Source organism: Oncorhynchus keta, chromosome 26, assembly GCF_023373465.1.
Source record: "Oncorhynchus keta strain PuntledgeMale-10-30-2019 chromosome 26, Oket_V2, whole genome shotgun sequence".
NCBI lineage: Eukaryota > Metazoa > Chordata > Actinopteri > Salmoniformes > Salmonidae > Oncorhynchus > Oncorhynchus keta.
In genome coordinates this window covers 39,676,214-39,699,121 of record NC_068446.1, presented here as the reverse complement: position 1 = coordinate 39,699,121, position 22,908 = coordinate 39,676,214, and the positions used below count along the sequence as shown (strand labels likewise).

The window sequence follows — 22,908 nt, the reverse complement described above, 5'->3', positions numbered from 1 at the left end:
CCCCCAACATAGTATGTAGCCTTTTTCTACCCCATGTATTTCCATGATCCTAACCAACCTGGTCTCAGAGCATTTCGTGTTATTCTGTACATAAATCCTGAGACACTCCATTTAGTAAGACATGTTACATTTCGTATGGTATGTATTATTTTGTGGATGTCCATCATCCATTTCGTATGATATGTTACTATTTGCAATTTGTACAATATGTTACGAATTTGCAGAACGTATGATATGTTACGTATTCCTAGTTGGCTAACGTTAGCTAGGGGTTAGGATTAGGGTTAGGGTTAAAGGTGAGGGTTAGGGGGAAGGGTTAGCTAAAAGGGTTAGGGTTAGGGGAAAGATTAGCTACCATGCTAAGTAGTTGCAACATTTCTAATTTTCTAAAATGCTGAAGTTGCCCCTGATGAGATTCAAACCTGCAACCTTTGTGTTGCTAGATGTTCGCGTTATACGCCCACCCTCCTTTTGTTTTTGCCTTAAGTAAACTTCTGTCTTATGTAACCATACCAATGTAACATATCATACTCATTTGAGAATCCCGGGGTATACATTTACTATGTTACGTCTAGTCTATGAGACCAGACTGTAATAACTCACATGTAGCCTGCCATGAGAGGGCCTGCTACAGAAAAAAAACAGTTGCACACATTCTCAGCAATGGTGTGATACAAAAACAACAACAATATTGAAGCCTAAATTGACCACGAAGGGGAAAAATCCGTAGACTAACTGCTTGTGCTTGTTACAAATGCACTGTGCCAAACTCCTGGGACATTGCCCTCATTAATAATGAGTCATCCCGTTGCACTAAAGCATTCAACATGATGTTCAGTTAAATACAGTAATGCTGTTGTCTTGTTGAAAACCATAGCTGTCATGTTCTTTCTGTATCAAGGTAGCCCAGGGCTATGCCAATTGTTGCACGTACAGTATGGAAAAATCTTCAATATGAGCTAAAAAGGCATGCTGGATGATAGATAGTTGGGTACAAATGGAGGGTGTTGTCCAGTGTTTTCTGACCTATGTCCTACATGGCACCATATTCCCTTTATAGTGCACTACTTTTGAACAGGGTCCAATAGGATGCCATTTGGAACATATTCATGGTGTGAAATATGCTAGGTGTTTACATGGTGTGAAATATGCTAGGTGTTTACATGGTGTGAAATATGCTAGGTGTTTACCTGGTGTGAAATATGCTAGGTGTTTACATGGTGTGAAATATGCTAGGTGTTTACCTGGTGTATGCTAGGTGTTTACATGGTGTGAAATATGCTAGGTGTTTAAAAATATGCTAGGTGTTTACATGGTGTGAAATATGCTAGGTGTTTACATGGTGTGAAATATGCTAGGTGTTTACATGGTGTGAAATATGCTAGGTGTTTACCTGGTGTGAAATATGCTAGGTGTTTACATGGTGTGAAATATGCTAGGTGTTTACATGGTGTGAAATATGCTAGGTGTTTACCTGGTGTGAAATATGCTAGGTGTTTACATGGTGTGAAATATGCTAGGTGTTTACCTGGTGTGAAATATGCTAGGTGTTTACATGGTGTGAAATATGCTAGGTGTTTACATGGTGTGAAATATGCTAGGTGTTTACATGGTGTGAAATATGCTAGGTGTTTACCTGGTGTGAAATATGCTAGGTGTTTACATGGTGTGAAATATGCTGGTGTGAAATATGGTGTTTACATGGTGTGAAATATGCTAGGTGTTTACCATGGTGTGAAATATGCTAGGTGTTTACATGGTGTGAAATATGCTAGGTGTTTACATGGTGTTTGCTAGGTGTTTACATGGTGTGAAATATGCTAGGTGTTTACATGGTGTGAAATATGCTGGTGTGAAATATGCTAGGTGTTTACATGGTGTGAAATATGCTAGGTGTTTACATGGTGTGAAATATGCTAGGTGTTTACATGGTGTGAAATATGCTAGGTGTTTGTTTACATGGTGTGAAATATGCTAGGTGTTTACATGGTGTGAAATATGCTAGGTGTTTACATGGTGTGAAATATGCTAGGTGTTTACATGGTGTGAAATATGCTAGGTGTTTACATGGTGTGAAATATGCTAGGTGTTTACCTGGTGTGAAATATGCTAGGTGTTTACCTGGTGTGAATGAAATGTGCTAGGTGTTTGTTTACATGGTGTGAAATATGCTAGGTGTTTACATTGTCTCTGGAGTGATGAATCACGCTTCATCATCTGGCAGTCCGATGCCAGGAAAACACTACCTGTCCCAATGCATAGTGCCAACTGTAAAGTTTGGTGGAGGAGGAATAATGGTCTGGGGCTGTTTTTCATGGTTCAGTCCCCAGGTCCCCTTAGTTCCAGTGAAGGGACATTTTAACTCTACAGCATATAATGACATTCTAGATGATTCTGTGCTTCCAACTTTGTGGCAACAATTTGGGGAAGGTCCTTTCCTGTTTCAGCATGAAGATGCCCCTGTGCACAAAGCGAGGTCCATAATACAGAAATTGTTTGTCGAGATCAGTATGGAAGAACTTGACTGGGCTGCACAGAGCCCTGACCTCAACCCCATCGAACACCTTTGGGATGAATTGGAACGGCGATTACGAGCCGGGCCTTATCGCTCAACATCAGCGCCCGACTTCACTAATGCTCTTGAGGGTGAATGGAAGCAAGTCCCTCGCGTCAATGTTTGATCATGTAGTGTAACTTAAAAAAAGGTAGGAGTGTGGATCAGAAAACCAGTCAGTATCTGGTGTGACCACCATTTGCCTCATGCAGCGCGACACATCTACTCCACATAGAGCTGATTGTGGTCTGTTGAATGTTATCTCACTCCTTCATTGACTGCTCGAAGTTGCTGGATATTGGCGGGAACTGGAACACACATCAATCCAGAGCATCCTAAACGTGCTCAATGGATAAATATTGAGCACATACAATATTGAGTTGGTGAATATGCAGGCCATGGAAGAACTGGGACATTTTCAGCTTCCAGGAATTGTGTACAGATCATTGCAACATGGGGCCGTGCATTATCATGCTGAAACATGAGGTGATGGGAGCGGATTAATGGCACGACATGATATCATTCTGGCAGGTAGGTATAGGCTACTTTGCAGCTAGTTAACGTTTAATAGAGAAGGATTTTGGGAAAGTATTTCCGTCTACCAGAAAACAGTTAGGTCTATCATTACCATCGCTATATTTTTCCTGTTCCTTAATTGTTTGAAACCTGGATGTTTTACTTCATATTATGAGGTATGAAGCATGTCTTACATCGCTTCAAAGTAGCCCATATCCAAAATCCTACCTTGGAAACGTGGAGGCAATATTTTTTTTTATACAGACTTCCTCATTATTGCTCATTACTTCCTCATTCTTCCTCATTCTCCTGTTCTATTGGTTCTATGGTTCTATTGGTTTTCTGTCAACTTACTTTCATTGTCTAACAGCATTATCCCAGTCATATTAGCAACCCATGATAGTTGTTGCATCTTTCGATCCCCACCCCCCTCTTTCTAACAGATATTTCCACCCCTGTCCATGAAACCGATCGCATGTGCAAATGTGCATTTTAGAACAGTGTTTTCCTGCACATTGCACTTTGGAACATTGTGTGTACATTTCTGCGCCTAAAATGTGAAGAAATAATAGTTGATCAACATTCCGATCTGTTAAGGCGAAACATTCCCATCTGTTAAGGCGAAACATTCCGATCTATTAAGCAAAACATTCCGATCTGTTAAGGCGAAACATTCCGATCTATTAAGCAAAACATTCCGATCTGTTAAGGCGAAACATTCCGATCTGTTAAGGCGAAACATTACGATCTGTTAAGGCGAAACATTCCGATCTATTAAGGCGAAACATTCCGATCTATTAAGGCGAAACATTACGATCTGTTAAGGCGAAACATTCCGATCTGTTAAGGCGAAACATTCCGATCTGTTAAGGCGAAACATTCCGATCTATTAAGGCGAAACTTTCCGATCTGTTAAGGCGAAACATTCCGATCTGTTAAGGCGAAACATTCCGATCTGTTAAGGCGAAACATTCCGATCTATTAAGGCGAAACATTCCGATCTGTTAAGGCGAAACATTCCGATCTGTTAAGGCGAAACATTCCGATCTGTTAAGGCGAAACATTACGATCTGTTAAGGCGAAACATTACGATCTATTAAGGCGAAACATTCCGATCTGTTAAGGCGAAACATTCCGATCTGTTAAGGCGAAACATTCCGATCTGTTAAGGCGAAACATTCCGATCTGTTAAGGCGAAACATTCCGATCTGTTAAGGCGAAACATTCCGATCTGTTAAGGCGAAACATTCCGATCTATTAAGGCGAAACATTCCGATCTGTTAAGGCGAAACATTCCGATCTGTTAAGGCGAAACATTCCGATCTGTTAAGGCGAAACATTCCGATCTGTTAAGCGAAACATTCCGATCTGTTAAGGCGAAACATTCCGATCTGTTAAGCGAAACATTCCGATCTGTTCCATCAACCCTATTCATTGATACGGCGTATACCCTCCACTAACACCACTGAACATAAACTGGTTCAGGGAACAGCAAATGTCATGTTAATAAACAGGCACAATGTGATATAGGGAATAACCTACTTATCAAACGTCTGAAACATGTTCTGTCTGAGCTTATGATGTAGGTTACAGGCATGTTCCACAAAAAACAAAGTGTCATGAGAAGATATATAGCCTGGCTCACATACTAGCTTAGCCAGAACTAGAGGCAGAGAGGCAGACGGGAGGCAGACAGCATCATGGGAAAATTACCCCTTGTCAGTTTAATTGAGAATGTGGGCTCCCCCAGCTTTCTCCACCCCTCGGACACGATGCGAACATAGAATCCCCATTTTGTATTCTCTACCCTTCGTCCTCACAGGATTTCTCAACCACCTTCTGTATGACACTGTGATGTCGTCCCTCCACACAGATTTACACGGGTGCTGTGCAGAACTCCTCTGTATGACACTGTGATGTCGTCCCTCCACACAGATTTACACAGGTGCTGTGCAGAACTTGCCCTGCATTATTCATTCGGTAACACTTGGGGAACGTGGATGGATGTGGAACATGTTTGAGGTATTACTAAGCATGTACAATGCATTCGGAAATTATTCAGACCCCTTGATTTGTTAATGGATTAACAAATGTGTTTTCCTCATCACTCTACACACAACACCCCATAATGACAAAGCAAAAACTGATTTTTTTGCAAATTTATACAAATTATAAAACGGAAATATCACATTTACATAAGTATTCAGACCCTTTACTCAGTACTTTGTTGAAGCACCTTTGGCAGCAATTACAGCCTTGAGTCTTTTTGGGTATGACGCTACAAGCTTGGCACACCTGTATTTGGGGAGTTTCTCACATTCTTCTCTGCAGATCCTCTTAAACTCTGTCAGGTTGGATGGTGAACGTCGCTGCACAGCTATTTTCAGGTCTCTCCAGAAATGTTGAAACGGGTTCAAGTCTGGGCTTTGTCTGGGTCACTCAAACTTAGGCCTCACTCCCCCCTATCTGAGATACCTACTGCAGCCCTCATCCTCCACATACAACACCCGTTCCCCAAAGCACAAACATCCCTGGGCCGCTCCTCTTTTCATTTCACTGCAGCTAGCGACTGAAACGAGCTGCAAAAAACACTCAAACTGGACCGTTTTGTCTCCATCTCTTCATTCAAAGACTCAATCATGGACACCATGTTTTGTGCCGCTAGCAAGTTGTGCTGTTACCATGTTGTGTTGCTATCATGCTGTTGCCATGTTGTGTTGCTATCATGCTGTTGCCATGTTGTGTTGCTATCATGCTGTTGCCATGTTGTGTTGCTATCATGCTGTTGCCATGTTGTGTTGCTGCTGTTGCCATGTTGTGTTGCTAATGCTGTTGCCATGTTGTGTTGCTATCAATGTTGTGTTGCTATCATGCTGGCCATGTTGTGTTGCTATCATGCTGTTGCCATGTTGTGTTGCTCATGCTGTTGCCATGTTGTGTTGCTATCATGCTGTTACCATGTTGTGTTGCTATCATGCTGTTACCATGTTGTGTTGCTACATGCTGTTGCCATGTTGTGTTGCTATCATGCTGTTGCCATGTTGTGTTGCTATCATGCTGTTACCATGTTGTTTGCTATCATGCTGTTGCCATGTTGTGTTGCTATCATGCTGTTGCCATGTTGTGCTGCTGTTATCATGCTGTTGCCATGTTGTGTTGCTATCATGCTGTTGCCATGTTGTGTTGCTATCATGTTGTGTTGCTATCATGCTGTTACCATGTTGTGTTGCTATCATGCTGTTGCCATGTTGTGTTGCTATCATGCTGTTGCCATGTTGTGTTGCTATCATGCTGTTACCATGTTGTGTTGCTATCATGCTGTTGCCATGTTGTGTTGCTATCATGCTGTTGCCATGTTGTGTTGCTATCATGCTGTTACCATGTTGTGTTGCTATCATGCTGTTGCCATGTTGTGTTGCTATCATGCTGTTGCCATGTTGTGTTGCTATCACGTGTTTTTCGATTTTTTCAATCCATTTTAGAACAAGGCTGTGATGTAACAAAATGTGGAAAAGGGGGTCTGAATACTTCCCGAATGCTCTGTATTAATTAGTTGATCATTACTAACTTAGTAGTATAATTTTCTAGTTGGGTGAATTGGTGTCTGATAAGTTTGTGTGACATAAATTATAAGCAAATTAGTTACTGTAATGATTTTATAATCAACCACTTCTCCGGACCTCTTCAATGGTGCCTCCTGCTGGCCCTCCAACACCAATTCCAGCAGCTTGTGGACTCCCATCCAGAACCAACCCTGCTTAGCTTCAGAAGCAAGCCAGCAGTGGGATGCAGGGGGGTATGAGAGCTCTCCTGAACACAGTTTTCCTACGACTATTGAGTGATCTCTCTCTCTCTCGTCCAGGATATTACATTTTAGACGTCAAAACATGTCAAGATGTCTGTCATAATGATCGATGCAATTGTCACATCTTTGAGAAGGGTTTTGTCAGTCCAAACACAAAATACCAATTTGAGCTAGGAGCATTGAGGCCTTTAACAGAATCCGTGACTCAGCATTTCTGAGAATAGACCGTACTCGTCTGCAACGGGGAACATATCTCTCTCTCTCTCTCTCTCGCTCTCTCTCTCTCTATCAAGAAAAACAGAAGCTGGAAAAAATACAAAATAACCAAAGTACATCCTCTTCTTATTGAGGCATGGGGAGATAGGAGGATAAGGGGGTGGAGGAAAGGAAATTATATTCATCTCCTATCCCAGACTCAGACAGAGTATCCACCAGTGAATAGGATCAGAGACAGGCTTCTCCTGCAGTTAAAGGGCCTGTTGAATAGGATCAGAGACAGGCTTCTCCTGCGGCTAAATGCCCTGTTGAATAGGATCAGAGACAGGCTTCTCCTGCTGCTAAAGGCCCTGTTGAATAGGATCAGAGACAGGCTTCTCCTGCTGCCCTGTTGAATAGGCCAGGCTTCTCCTGCGGTTAAAGTTGAATAGGAATAGGATCAGAGACAGGCTTCTCCTGCGGCTAAAGGCCCTGTTGAATAGGATCAGAGACAGGCTTCTCCTGCGGCTAAAGGCCCTGTTGAATAGGATCAGCGGTTGTTGAATAGGATCAGAGACAGGCTTCTCCTGCTGCTAAAGGCCCTGTTGAATAGGATCAGAGACAGGCTTCTCCTGCGGCTAAAGGCCCTGTTGAATAGGATCAGAGACAGGCTTCTCCTGCGGCTAAAGGCCCTGTTGAATAGGATCAGAGGCAGGCCCTTCTCCTGCGGGCCCTAAAGGCCCTGTTGAATAGGATCAGAGACAGGCTTCTCCTGCGGCTAAAGGCCCTGTTGAATAGGATCAGAGACAGGCTAGAATAGGATCAGAGACAGGCTTCTCCTGCTGCTAAAGGCCCTAAAGGCCCTGTTGAATAGGATCAGAGACAGGCTTCTCCTGCGGCTAAAGGGCCTGTTGAATAGGATCAGAGACAGGCTTCTCCTGCGGCTAAAGGCCCTGTTGAATAGGATCAGAGACAGGCTTCTCCTGCGGCTAAAGGCCCTGTTGAATAGGATCAGAGACAGGCTTCTCCTGCGGCTAAAGGCCCTGTTGAATAGGATCAGAGACAGGCTTCTCCTGCGGCTAAAGGCCCTGTTGAATAGGATCAGAGACAGGCTTCTCCTGCGGCTAAAGGCCCTGTTGAATAGGATCAGAGACAGGCTTCTCCTAAAGGCCCTGTTGAATAGGATCAGAGACAGGCTAAAGGCCCTGTTGAATAGGATCAGAGACAGGCTTCTCCTGCTGCTAAATGCCCTGTTGAATAGGATCAGAGACAGGCTTCTCCTGCTGCTAAAGGCCCTGTTGAATAGGATCAGAGACAGGCTTCTCCTGCGGTTAAAGGCCCTGTTGAATAGGATCAGAGACAGGCTTCTCCTGCTGCTAAAGGCCCTGTTGAATAGGATCAGAGACAGGCTTCTCCTGCGGCTAAAGGCCCTGTTGAATAGGATCAGAGACAGGCTTCTCCTGCGGCTAAAGGCCCTGTTGAATAGGAAGAGACAGGCTCAGAAAGGAATAGGATCAGGACAGGCTTCTCCTGCGGGCTAATAGGAGGACCCTCCTGTTAAAGAATAGGATCAGAGACAGGCTTCTCCCCTGTTGAATAGGATCAGAGACAGGCTAAAGGCCCTGTTGAATAGGATCAGAGACAGGCTTCTCCTGCGGCTAAAGGCCCTGTTGAAAGGCCCTTCTCCTGTTGAATAGGATCAGAGACAGGCTTCTCCTGCGGCTAAAGGCCCTGTTGAATAGGATCAGAGACAGGCTTCTCCTGCGGCTAAAGGCCCTGTTGAATAGGATCAGAGACAGGCTTCTCCTGCGGCTAAAGGCCCTGTTGAATAGGATCAGAGACAGGCTTCTCCTGCGGCTAAAGGCCCTGTTGAATAGGATCAGAGACAGGCTTCTCCTGCGGCTAAAGGCCCTGTTGAATAGGATCAGAGACAGGCTTCTCCTGCGGCTAAAGGCCCTGTTGAATAGGATCAGAGACAGGCTTCTCCTGCGGCTAAATGCCCTGTTGAATAGGATCAGAGACAGGCTTCTCCTGCGGCTAAAGGCCCTGTTGAATGACAGAGACAGGCTCTCCTGCCCTGTTGGGTTTCTCTCTGAATAGAATCTTCAAAGGCCCTGTTGAATAGGATCAGAAGGCTTCCAATCCCTGACAAGACAGGCTTCTCTCTAAATGCCCTTGAATAGGGACAGGCTTTGGAAATGAGGAAATTGACTGGAACATTAATGAGAATTGTTTTGCTTACTCTTTAAATCAGTGTGTCTGTTCTGGTAATAAGTTAATTTAAACCCAGGTATAATGTGTTATGATGCAGTTATAATGCATTGTAAGACTTGTTATAAGCATGCATGACCCCCCCCAGGAACATGGCTAAGAAATGTTCAGCTTGTACTAAACCTGTTGCTCCTTAATAATCAGTCTGTTTCGGTAATAGACATCAAGGTATGTATAACGCGTTACGATGCCGTTTTATTGTAAGCCTTGTCATAAGCATGTGACCCCCATTATAATGCCCTATTATTGTAATCTCATCATGATTCTGACAGTTATTTTGAGGTAAACTCCTTCCTTAACTAAATGACCAATGTTCTGGTCCGGTACATTTGTAAAAAAATATATATATATATTTTTCTCCATATTATAGAAAACATAATAGCTGTCTGGACCAACTTTTATTAATTCCAATTACATACAGTGTCAACTGGGGTTAAATTACATCTTGGAGAAATGAAGTCTTCCATGAAATGGAGAAAAAAAAATTCGCACTGAAATATTTAAAATAATACAGATATAGAGATTTAAAAGACGTTGTTTTCCAATTTCCTTTCTCCGACTTCCTATCCATGTGCCCTCGTACAAGATCTGCAGATAATGAGAAATACTAAAATGGAAGTTTAGTATTTTACAAATTCATTTGAAGTGGTTTCTCGCCACTTAAGTACAGTATGAGCCACTGTTGAACGGTTGCCCTCATCACATCCATTGAAGTTATTAGTGTCGGTTTAAAAAAAAGTAAACAATGCATTACAGTTTAACAGTAAAGGTTTTTAAACTTATCCTTTAATGTAACATTACCCTCTTCTGTCTTGTTATACCAGGGATCCGCTCCTGGGACGTCAGCCTCAAGTCATGTGACCTGGACCATCAGCTGCAGCTGTTTGTGACGCGTCACTCCGCACAGTTCTCCGCAGAGGTTAGAGGTCAGTCAAACCTGGGTCCTGTGACGTCACACACACACACACACACAGGACAACGTTGGACTATAATGGGACCTTTTTCGAACTAGCCTGGTCCCAGATTCTGTTTGTTCTACCTTGCCAACTCCTATGGTTTTTTGTCACAACAAACAATGACAACGACATAGGAGTTTAGAACCAGACCCAGGCTCTTAACACCTAGTGACAAGTATTAATGTCCGAGTAAATAAGATGATGTCTCCCTTATTACTTCAGGTTCAGTAGTCTGGTGCAAGGTGAGTTGAGTTACTCTGTAGAGTCCTTCCACCTTCACACACATATGAGATGTTTCTAGCACTACTCAAATGCTTTCACCCATCCAGACTTGTCAGGTGACTAAATCCAATCAGGATTGAGGGGAAGATGTATTTCTTTACTGATAAGTCACGATAATAATAGTATTAACGTACTCATGTATCTTTATCAGATAAAAATGAGCTGTTGAACACAATACTAGGATGGCCCCGGGTTTGAGACTGTAAGGTCAGTAAGGTTTATTTTTAAATAACTATTTAATGATATACACGGCGTGGTCCATAAACGTTTTGTAATATGAATCCACATTTTGTTTGTGTTACAGCCTGAATTTAAAATGGATTATTGTAATTCTTCAAGGGCTGTTAAATTGGTTGTTGATCATTGCTAGACAACCATTTTCAGGTCTTTCCATAGGTTTTCAAGCAGATTTAAGTCAAAACTCTGCCACTCAGGAACATTCGGCCAGTCAGGAACATTCACTGTCTTCTTGGTAACAACTCCAGTGTTTTAGTTTATTGTCCTGCTGAAAGGTGAATTCATCTCCCAGTGTCTGTTGGAAAGCAGACTGAACCAGGTTTTCCTCTAGGATTCTGCCTGTGCTTGGCTTCATTCTGTTTATTTTGTATCCTGAAAAACTCCCCAGTCCTTAACGATTACAAGCATACCCATAACATGATCCAGCCACCACTATGCTTGAAGATATGGAGAGTAGTAGTCAGCAATGTGTTGTGTTGGATTTGCACCAAATATCACACTTCATATTCAGGACAAAAAGTGAATTGCTTTTGAACACACAGAGTGAGTCCATGCAACTTATTACATTTTTTACTCCAGAACTTATTTAGGCCATAACAAAGGGCTTGAATACTTATTGACTCAAGGCATTTCAGCTTTTCATTTTTTCAAATGAAACTATAGGATACATTGCAACAATGCACTGACAGTAAGTGCTGAGCTATATCGAAGCCAGCAGAAATGACGCAGCATTTTGTCAAGAGTCAGACACATCCAGAGAATGTCCCATCTTATAAAAATGATTATTTTTAGTGGTGTAACATTTATTTTGGACCGTCCCTTCCTGGCTTTTCCATGTGGCTCTAAAAGGTGTCGTCATAAATACACACTGACATTGTGCTACATAAAAGCCCTCTCCTCTATCAGAGACCTTGAGCACTGCTTGTATTGGCAGCTTTGATCTAAAGTCGATATTTTCTTAGCGATCCAGTTTCCGAGGACCATTGCGCTAAAAGGGGGGGGGGACTCATTGATTTCGCCAGGGTTTTTGTCCTCATTAAGAAGAAAAAAAGAAAGATTTGCATCGTGGGGTTGTGGTTTGATGTGGGTGTGTTTGATGTTTGTTATATCTTTCCTTGGCAGTTATGGTTGTTTGTTCCTCTTCACTCACCGCAGTTGAGTTCTCTCTGTAGTTGATTATCTCTGTAGTTCAGTTATCGCTGTAGCTGGTTATCTCTGTAGTTATCTCTGTAGTTGAGTTCTCTGTAGTAGATTATCTCTGTAGTTGAGTTCTCTGTATCTGAGTTATTTTTGTAGTTGAGTTATCTCTGTCGTTGAGTTCTTTGTAGTTGAATATCTCTGTCGCTGAGTGCTTTGTAGTTGAATATCTCTGTAGTTGAGTTCTTTGTAGTTGAATATCTCTGTAGTTGAGTTCTTTGTAGTTGAATATCTCTGTAGTTGAGTTCTTTGTAGTTGAATATCTCTGTAGTTGAGTTCTTTGTAGTTGAATATCTCTGTAGTTGAGTTCTCTGTAGTTGAATATCTCTGTAGTTGAGTTCTCTGTAGTTGAGTAGCCACTGTACTATCTATGACTGGCTAAAGGAATAATAATAATAATAATATTTAGGTGGGTTGTTATATTGTTATATATTGTTATATTTGTCTTATTTCACAAATCTACAAGTCTGTGTTAATATTCATGTGTGAATTGGAAATGTGTTTTTTGCTTATCCCAATTTTCCATGAAACACCCTCAGAGAGAGTGGGGTCCCAGCCAGTGTCAGTCATTATCACCGGCGATCCTAGAGAAATGAGGGTTAAGTGCCTTGCTCAAGGGCACATCGACAGATTTTTCACCTTGCTGGCTAGGGGATTCGAACTAGCAACATTTATAAAGAACATGTCTGGTTCTTTAACATAACGTTGGGGATGATGTATTGTAGCCATGTCTGGTTCTTTATTAACATAACGTTGTGGATGATGTATTGTAGCCATGTCTGGTTCTTTAACATAACGTTGTGGATGATGTATTGTAGCCATGTCTGGTTCTTTATTAACATAACGTTGTGGATGATGTATTGTAGCCATGTCTGGTTCTTTAACATAACGTTGGGGATGATGTATTGTAGCCATGTCTGGTTCTTTAACATAACGTTGTGGATGATGTATTGTAGCCATGTCTGGTTCTTTAACATAACGTTGGGGATGATGTATTGTAGCCATGTCTGGTTCTTTATTAACATAACGTTGTGGATGATGTATTGTAGCCATGTCTGGTTCTTTATTAACATAACGTTGGGGATGATGTATTGTAGCCATGTCTGGTTCTTTAACATAACGTTGGGGATGATGTATTGTAGCCATGTCTGGTTCTTTATTAACATAACGTTGTGGATGATGTATTGTAGCCATGTCTGGTTCTTTATTAACATAACGTTGGGGATGATGTATTGTAGCCATGTCTGGTTCTTTATTAACATAACGTTGGGGATGATGTATTGTAGCCATGTCTGGTTCTTTATTAACATAACGTTGGGGATGATGTATTGTAGCCATGTCTGGTTCTTTATTAACATAACGTTGTGGATGATGTATTGTAGCCATGTCTGGTTCTTTAACATAACGTTGGGGATGATGTATTGTAGCCATGTCTGGTTCTTTAACATAACGTTGGGGATGATGTATTGTAGCCATGTCTGGTTCTTTATTAACATAACGTTGGGGATGATGTATTGTAGCCATGTCTGGTTCTTTATTAACATAACGTTGGGGATGATGTATTCTGGTTCTTTATTAACATAACGCCATGTATTGTAGCCATGTCTGGTTCTTTATTAACATAACGTTGATGTATTGTAGCCATGTCTGGTTCTTTAACATATGATGTATTGTAGCCATGTCTGGTTCTTTATTAACATAACGTTGTGGATGATGTATTGTAGCCATGTCTGGTTCTTTAACATAACGTTGGGGATGATGTATTGTAGCCATGTCTGGTTCTTTATTAACATAACGGTTCTTTAACATAACGTGGGGATGATGTATTGTAGCCATGTCTGGTTCTTTATTAACATAACGTTGGGGATGATGTATTGTAGCCATGTCTGGTTCTTTATTAACATAACGTTGGGGATGATGTATTGTAGCCATGTCTGGTTCTTTATTAACATAACGTTAAAGAAGGGCTGGGGATGGGGGGGTAGGTAGAGAGAAGGGCTGGGGATGGGGGGTAGGTAGAGAGAAGGGCTGGGGATGGGGGGGTAGGTTGAGAGAAGGGCTGGGGATGGGGGGGTAGGTAGAGAGAAGGGCTGGGGGTGGGGCGGTAGGTAGAGAGTAGGGCTGGGGATGGGGGGTAGGTAGAGAGAAGGGCCGGGGAGGGGGGTAGGTAGAGAGAAGGGCTGGGGATGGGGGGTTAGGTAGAGTGAAGGGCTGGGGATGGGGGGTAGGTAAAGAGAAGGGCTGGGGATGGAGGGGTAGGTAGAGAGAAGGACTGGGGCTATGGATTGCATTCGGCTACAGCGCAGATCAATGGCATTGGATGGGGAGGAGAATTCAACACTACAGATATATTTAATGGGATCATGTTGCTCAGAGTCGATGAAAAACACCCAGGGACTGAATTCCCGGAAACAGATGAAGTATTGTCCTGGACGAAAAATCAATGTCCACGTCCACAAAGTGAAGGCTAGTCTTCATATCTTCTAGCATGACACAACCAAAGACCTGGGAATGCATTTGGAAACTGCGGTGTCATTTATGTTGGCCTTGAAGATCCAATGCAGTTGTTATTTTATACAGGACATTATTTCAGGATAACAATGGAGTATCTTTACTGTGACTTTTTTCAATTGAAAATGGTACAAAAATAAATACAAATAAAGCTTTTTATCAAAGTGCAATTTTTCAAGCAAGAATTGTGCTACTTTCTTAGAAATTCAAATCAAATTTGTATTGGTCACATACACATGGTTATCAGATGTTCATGCTAGTGTAGCGAAATGCTTGTGCTACGTTCTTACAAATTAGGGTGCCATTTGGGACGTCACCTGTGACATTTCGTTTCAGGTCCTTTAGAGCGGTCTTCCTGGACTGACTCCTTCTAACCACATACGTTACTTAGTGACCTTGGATTGTTGAGTTGGCGCCCTCAAGTGTCGGATGTTAGAAGTGCAGCAGCTCTCCTATTGGTCTCCTCCGCTGGAACGGATGTCTGCAGTGTATGTGGCACCTTGCTGCGTTTATTTTTCATTTTGTTCAATCTGTTTATTCGTTTTGGTTTCTGTCCTCTACAATCAAAAATAAATGTTGTTTTTACATATTTTTATTTTCTTGTTACATTCTACACACATGGCATTTTTTATATATTTTTATTTTACACTAGTTATATAGCAAGAATAAAGTAATTTGATATTTTGATATAAATCTTGTTCAGTCATAACTATTATCGAACATGAGCTTTTAATCCCACCCCTCAGCTACTCTCAGTCCATCCCATCTATCACCTTAACCCCACCACTCAGCTACTCTCAGTCCATCCCATCTATCACCTTAACCCCACCCCTCAGCTACTCTCAGTCCATCCCATCTATCACCTTAACCCCACCACTCAGCTACTTTCAGTCCATCCTACCTATCACCTTAACCCCACCCCTCAGCTACTCTCAGTCCATCCCACCTATCACCTTAACCCCACCCCTCAGCTACTCTGTCCATCCCACCTATCACCTTAACCCCACCCCTCAGCTACTTTCAGTCCATCCCACATATCACCTGAACCCCACCCCTCAGCTACTTTCAGTCCATCCCACATATCACCTTAACCCCACCCCTCAGCTACTTTCAGTCCATCCCACCTATCACCTTAACCCCACCCCTCAGCTACTTTCAGTCCATCCCACATATCACCTTAACCCCACCCCTCAGCTACTTTCAGTCCATCCCACCTATCACCTTAACCCCACCCCTCAGCTACTTTCAGTCCATCCCCATATCACCTTAACCCCACCCCTCAGCTACTTTCAATCCATCCCACCTATCACCTTAACCCCACCCCTCAGCTACTTTCAGTCCATCCCACCTATCACCTTAACCCCACCCCTCAGCTACTTTCAGTCCATCCCACCTATCACCTTAATCCCACCCCTCAGCTACTTTCAGTCCATCCCACCTATCACATTAACCCCACCCCTCAGCTACTTTCAGTCCATCCCACATATGACCTTAACCCCACCCCTCAGCTACTTTCAGTCCATCCCACCTATCACCTTAACCCCACCCTCAGCTACTTTCAGTCCATCCCACCTATCACTTTAATCCCACCCTCAGCTACTTTCAGTCCATCCCACCTATCACCTTAACCCCACCCCTCAGCTACTTTCAGTCCATCCCACATATCACCTTAATCCCACCCCTCAGCTACTCTCAGTCCATCCCACCTATCACCTTAATCCCACCCCTCAGCTACTTTCAGTCCATCCCACATATCACCTTAATCCCACCCTCAGCTACTTTCAGTCCATCCCACATATCACCTTAATCCCACCCCTCAGCTACTCTCAGTCCATCCCACATATCACCTTAATCCCACCCCCTCAGATACTCTCAGTCCATCCCACATATCACCTTAATCCCACCCCTCAGCTACTCTCAGTCCATCCCACCTATCACCTTAATCCCACCCCTCAGCTACTCTCAGTCCATCCCACCTATCACCTTAACCCCACCCCTCAGCTACTTTCAGTCCATCCCACATATCACCTTAATCCCACCCTCAGCTACTCTCAGTCCATCCCACATATCACCTTAATCCCACCCTCAGCTACTCTCAGTCCATCCCACCTATCACCTTAACCCCACCCTCAGCTACTCTCAGTCCATCCCACCTATCACCCCCTCAGCTACTCTCAGTCCATCCCACATATCATCTTAATCCCACCCCTCAGCTATTCTCAGTCCATCCCATCTATCACCTTAACCCCACCCTCAGCTACTTTCAGTCCATCCCAAATATCACCTTAACCCCACCCCTCAGCTACTCTCAGTCCATCCCACATATCACCTTAACCCCACCCGTCAGCTACTCTCAGTCCATCCCACATATCACCTTAACCCCACCCTCAGCTACTCTCAGTCCATCCCACATATCACCTTAACCCCACCCCTCAGCTACTCTCAGTCCATCCCACATATCACCTTAACCCCACACGTCCTACTCTCAGTCCATCCCACATATCACCTTAACCCCACCCTCAGCTACTCTCAGTCCATCCCACCTATCACCTTAACCCCACCCCTCAGCTACTCTGTCCATCCCACCTATCACCTTAACCCCACCCCCTCAGCTACTTTCAGTCCATCCCACATATCACCTGAACCCCACCCCTCAGCTACTTTCAGTCCATCCCACATATCACCTTAACCCCACCCCTCAGCTACTTTCAGTCCATCCCACCTATCACCTTAACCCCACCCCTCAGCTACTTTCAGTCCATCCCACATATCACCTTAACCCCACCCCTCAGCTACTTTCAGTCCATCCCACCTATCACCTTAACCCCACCCCTCAGCTACTTTCAGTCCATCCCCATATCACCTTAACCCCACCCCTCAGCTACTTTCAATCCATCCCACCTATCACCTTAACCCCACCCCTCAGCTACTTTCAGTCCATCCCACCTATCACCTTAACCCCACCCCTCAGCTACTTTCAGTCCATCCCACCTATCACCTTAATCCCACCCCTCAGCTACTTTCAGTCCATCCCACCTATCACATTAACCCCACCCTCAGCTACTTTCAGTCCATCCCACATATGACCTTAACCCCACCCCTCAGCTACTTTCAGTCCATCCCACCTCACCTTAACCCCACCCCTCAGCTACTTTCAGTCCATCCCACCTATCACTTTAATCCCACCCCTCAGCTACTTTCAGTCCATCCCACCTATCACCTTAACCCCACCCCTCAGCTACTTTCAGTCCATCCCACATATCACCTTAATCCCACCCCTCAGCTACTCTCAGTCCATCCCACCTATCACCTTAATCCCACCCCTCAGCTACTTTCAGTCCATCCCACATATCACCTTAATCCCACCCCTCAGCTACTTTCAGTCCATCCCACATATCACCTTAATCCCACCCTCAGCTACTCTCAGTCCATCCCACATATCACCTTAATCCCACCCTCAGCTACTCTCAGTCCATCCCACATATCACCTTAATCCCACCCCTCAGCTACTCTCAGTCCATCCCACCTATCACCTTAATCCCACCCCTCAGCTACTCTCAGTCCATCCCACCTATCACCTTAACCCCACCCCTCAGCTACTTTCAGTCCATCCCACATATCACCTTAATCCCACCCCTCAGCTACTCTCAGTCCATCCCACATATCACCTTAATCCCACCCCTCAGCTACTCTCAGTCCATCCCACCTATCACCTTAACCCCACCCCTCAGCTACTCTCAGTCCATCCCACCTATCACCCCTCAGCTACTCTCAGTCCATCCCACATATCATCTTAATCCCACCCCTCAGCTATTCTCAGTCCATCCCATCTATCACCTTAACCCCACCCCTCAGCTACTTTCAGTCCATCCCAAATATCACCTTAACCCCACCCCTCAGCTACTCTCAGTCCATCCCACATATCACCTTAACCCCACCCGTCAGCTACTCTCAGTCCATCCCACATATCACCTTAACCCCACCCCTCAGCTACTCTCAGTCCATCCCACATATCACCTTAACCCCACCCCTCAGCTACTCTCAGTCCATCCCACATATCACCTTAACCCCACACGTCAGCTACTCTCAGTCCATCCCACATATCACCTTAACCCCACCCCTAAGCTAATTTCAGTCCATCCCAAATATCACCTTAACCCCACCCCTCAGCTACTTTCAGTCCATCCCACATATCACCTTAACCCCACCCCTAAGCTACTTTCAGTCCATCCCACATATCACCTTAACCCCACCCCTCAGCTTCTCTCAGTCCATCCCACATATCACCTTAACCCCACCCCTAAGCTACTTTCAGTCCATCCCACATATCACCTTAATCCCACCCTCAGCAACTTTCAGTCCATCCCAAATATCACCTTAACCCCACCCCTAAGCTACTTTCAGTCCATCCCACATATCACCTTAACCCCACCCCTCAGCTTCTCTCAGTCCATCCCACATATCACCTTAACCCCACCCCTAAGCTACTTTCAGTCCATCCCACATATCACCTTAATCCCACCCCTCAGCAACTTTCAGTCCATCCCAAATATCACCTTAACCCCACCCCTCAGCTACTTTCAGTCCATCCCACATATCACCTTAACCCCACCCCTCAGCTACTCTCAGTCCATCCCACCTATCACCTTAACCCCACCCCTCAGCTACTTTCAGTCCATCCCACATATGACCTTAACCCCACCCCTAAGCTACTTTCAGTCCATCCCACATATCACCTTAACCCCACCCTCAGCTACTCTCAGTCCATCCCACCTATCACCTTAACCCCACCCCTCAGCTTCTCTCAGTCCATCCCACATATCACCTTAACCCCACCCCTCAGCTACTTTCGTTCCATCCCACATATCACCTTAATCCCACCCCTCAGCAACTTTCAGTCCATCCCAAATATCACCTTAACCCCACCCCTCAGCTACTTTCAGTCCATCCCACATATCACCTTAACCCCACCCCTCAGCTACTTTCAGTCCATCCCACATATCACCTTAACCCCACCCCTAAGCTACTTTCAGTCCATCCCACATATCACCTTAACCCCACCCCTCAGCTACTCTCAGTCCATCCCACCTATCACCTTAATCCCACCCCTAAGCTACTTTCAGTCCATCCCACATATCACCTTAATCCCACCCCTCAGCTACTCTCAGTCCATCCCACCTATCACCTTAACCACACCCCTAAGCTACTTTCAGTCGATCCCACATATCACCTTAATCCCACCCCTCAGCTACTCTCAGTCCATCCCACATATCTCTGTAAACCGCCCTCTGATTTCCATGTGCCATATATTTTTCAACAGTACTGTGATGTTTCACATAAATTCTGAACCTGTCCAGTCATATAGTATCTACAGATTGTAACTAAAGATACATATTTTTACTAAAAGTATTATTATATTGTTGATTGAGTGACTATGGTTTTCCAAATCTCCCAACAGTGCTATTTGTAGTGTGAATTTTAGATAAATGTTGTGATTTTTCAGACATTCCTCAACCCATGACCAGAAACAAGCTACAAGACCAAAATAAGTGATCTATTGATTGTCTCTTCGTAGCAAAATCTTCAGAGCTGAGATGGTTGTATGCCCCATACATAATATTCTGTTTGTGGGGCCTCCCGAGTGGTGTAGGGGCCTAAAGCACTGTATCGCGAGTGCTTGAGCCGTCACTACAGCCCTGGGTACAATCCCATGCTGTGTCACAACTGGCTGTGACCAGGAGACCAATGAGGTGGTGCACAACAGGCCAAGTGTAATCTGGGTTAGGGGAGGGTTTGGCAGGCTGGGATTTCCTTGTCCCATCGTGACTCCTATGGCGGGCTGAGTGCCTGCAAGCTGACTCTTGGCTGGTGTTTCCTTTGACACATTCGTGCGGCTTGGCAGACTCGTGTTTTGGACACAGATGAAGCATTGTCCTGGACTGAAAATCTATGTCCACGTCCACAAAGTTCTAGTCGTAACTTGCTGAATGCTCTCGTGAAAAGGGGTAAAAGTACAGCAGAGAAAAAACATTCTGTTTGTGGCAAAAATTTTGTGTAATAATTTAAATTGGAAAACTTTTGAATCAAGCGTTGTTTTGTATATCATTTCATAAACCATGTGCCATGGAATTGGCACATCGAAAATCTTGCCACAACTATTTTGCCACCTGTAAGGCACTACATTTTGGTCCTCAATTAAAACTGACATTTTTGTATTTATTTATGATTTTTTTTGTGGTCTTTAATAAAGGGGGGTCTTTAATAAAGGGGGGTCTAGGGGGGTCTTTAATAAAGGGGGCTTTAATAAAGGGGGGTCTGGGGTCTTTAATAAAGGGGGTCTTTAATAAAGGGGGGTCTTTAATAAAGGGCCAAAACACAAGTTTCCTACCTTCTCCCTCTTCTACTTGCCTCCTGCATTTTTGTGTTAATGCTGCAAACAGTTATTTGTCATTTTGGATAAAGCAAACATGTCAATTTATGTTTGTTAACTGCACATGTGATATAACTCCACCTTCTCTATTCATAATATCATTAACAAAGATAATTCATTTAATTAGTTATTTTTTATAAATATTTTTGATCAATTAGTATATTTGAATTAAACCACGTATTTGTTCTGTCTTTTCTAGAGAATAAAACTGGAATTGCAACCAGCTTTTTCTGGCATGTTTTAGAAAATACGATATTTTGAAAAAGGTTCCGTTTTAAATAAACTGAAAGTGAGAGGTTTTAATATGGATTAAAGGAAAAAAGACCACACTTTCTCCCACCTGCTGACAGATCAAAAAATGATTTGACTGCTGCTAAAATGTGCAGTATCCTTTCTGGTGGGCTCAACCCCCTCCAACACCCTACAGTGAAGCAAGGTATGAGGCATGGATTACCGTCAGCATTTTACTCTTATCAAATCCCCTCTAGGTTTAGGGCCCATAATATCTGCCTTGTAGCATGGTTCACATTTAAAGGTAATTTCCGATTGAGCAGACATTTGCAGCGTTTACCTTGAATGTAGTCTCCACGACCGCCGGAACATTGCCTTTAATTGCCAATCGCACAATAAAGCGGATTTTCAGCACTACGGTTTTTAATTAAGGCCTTGGTTACACCACACCGATAAACACGGAGGTGTGTAGGCTGAGCCACACATGGCGATGGCTCTCAAACGTTGCCCATCAACAGAATTGGCTCCATTTCCTCCCAAACTATCAAACAGCTATGGGAGCAGTGGGCTATGGGAAATGAGGGCGGATGCAGGCTTCAATGCCCAAAAGGCCTATGGGGTGGTTTAAAGTGAGAGGACATTTATTCTTTCAGTAAAAGGGAAAGAAAGAGAGAGGTGGAAACGAAAGCAGCTTTAATTGCCGTACATGTCCACTGGTGGAGAGGAGGAGAGATGAGATGTGTGTGTGTGTCAGATACAGTAAGCTCTGTAATAACAATCCCCACTAAGTAGATCACCCCGGCCGTCCTATAATCTAAGCTAGATGCCCTCAATCTCACACAAATGATCAAGGAACCTACCAGGTACAACCCTAAATCCATAAACATGGGCACCCTCATAGATATCATCCTGACCATCTTGCCCTCTAAATTCACCTCTGCTGTTTTCAACCAGGATCTCAGCGATTACTGCCTCTTTACCTGCGTCCGTTATGGGTCCGTGGTCAAACAACCACACATCACTGTCAAAACGCTCCCTACTAAAACACTTCTGCGAGCAGGCCTTTCTAATCGACCTGGCCCGGGTATCCTGGAAGGATATTGATCTCATCCCCCCTTTTTTTCTACTGTGTTATTGACTTGTTAATTGTTTACTCCATGTGTAACTCTGTGTTGTCTGTTCACACTGCTATGCTTTATCTTGGCCAGGTCGCAGTTGCAAATGAGAACTCGTTTTCAACTAGCCTACCTGGTTAAATAAAGGTGTTCTCAACTAGCCTACCTGGTTAAATAAAGGTGTTCTCAACTAGCCTACCTGGTTAAATAAAGGTGTTCTCAACTAGCCTACCTGGTTAAATAAAGGTGTTCTCAACTAGCCTACCTGGTTAAATAAAGGTGTTCTCAACTAGCCTACCTGGTTAAATAAAGGTGTTCTCAACTAGCCTACCTGGTTAAATAAAGGTGTTCTCAACTAGCCTACCTGGTTAAATAAAGGTGAAATAAAAATATAAAAAAATTATAAGAACTAAAAAATCCCGTCAGTAGAGGATGCCTGGTTGTTCTTTAAAAGTGCATTCCTCACCATCTTAAATAAGCATGCTCCTTTCAAAAAATGTTGAACTAAGAACAGATTGGTTCACTCCAGACTCGACTGCCCTTGACCAGCACAAAAACATCCTGTGGCGTGCAGCACAAACATTGAATAGTCCCTGCGATTTGCAACT

At 43.7% G+C, this 22,908-nt stretch overlaps 1 protein-coding gene across 6 annotated transcripts in view; it reads left to right on the top strand.

The window, feature by feature from the left end:
- The window catches only part of LOC118373909 (microtubule-associated protein 1B-like), a 97,517-nt gene that overhangs the window by 699 nt on the left and 73,910 nt on the right, over positions 1 to 22,908 (top strand). For all 6 annotated transcript variants that reach the window (XM_052480805.1, XM_052480806.1, XM_052480803.1 and 3 more), the window contains exon 2: positions 10,166 to 10,267. In XM_052480805.1, the coding sequence (XP_052336765.1) occupies positions 10,166 to 10,267 (102 nt within the window). The remainder of the gene's footprint in view (positions 1 to 10,165; positions 10,268 to 22,908) is intronic.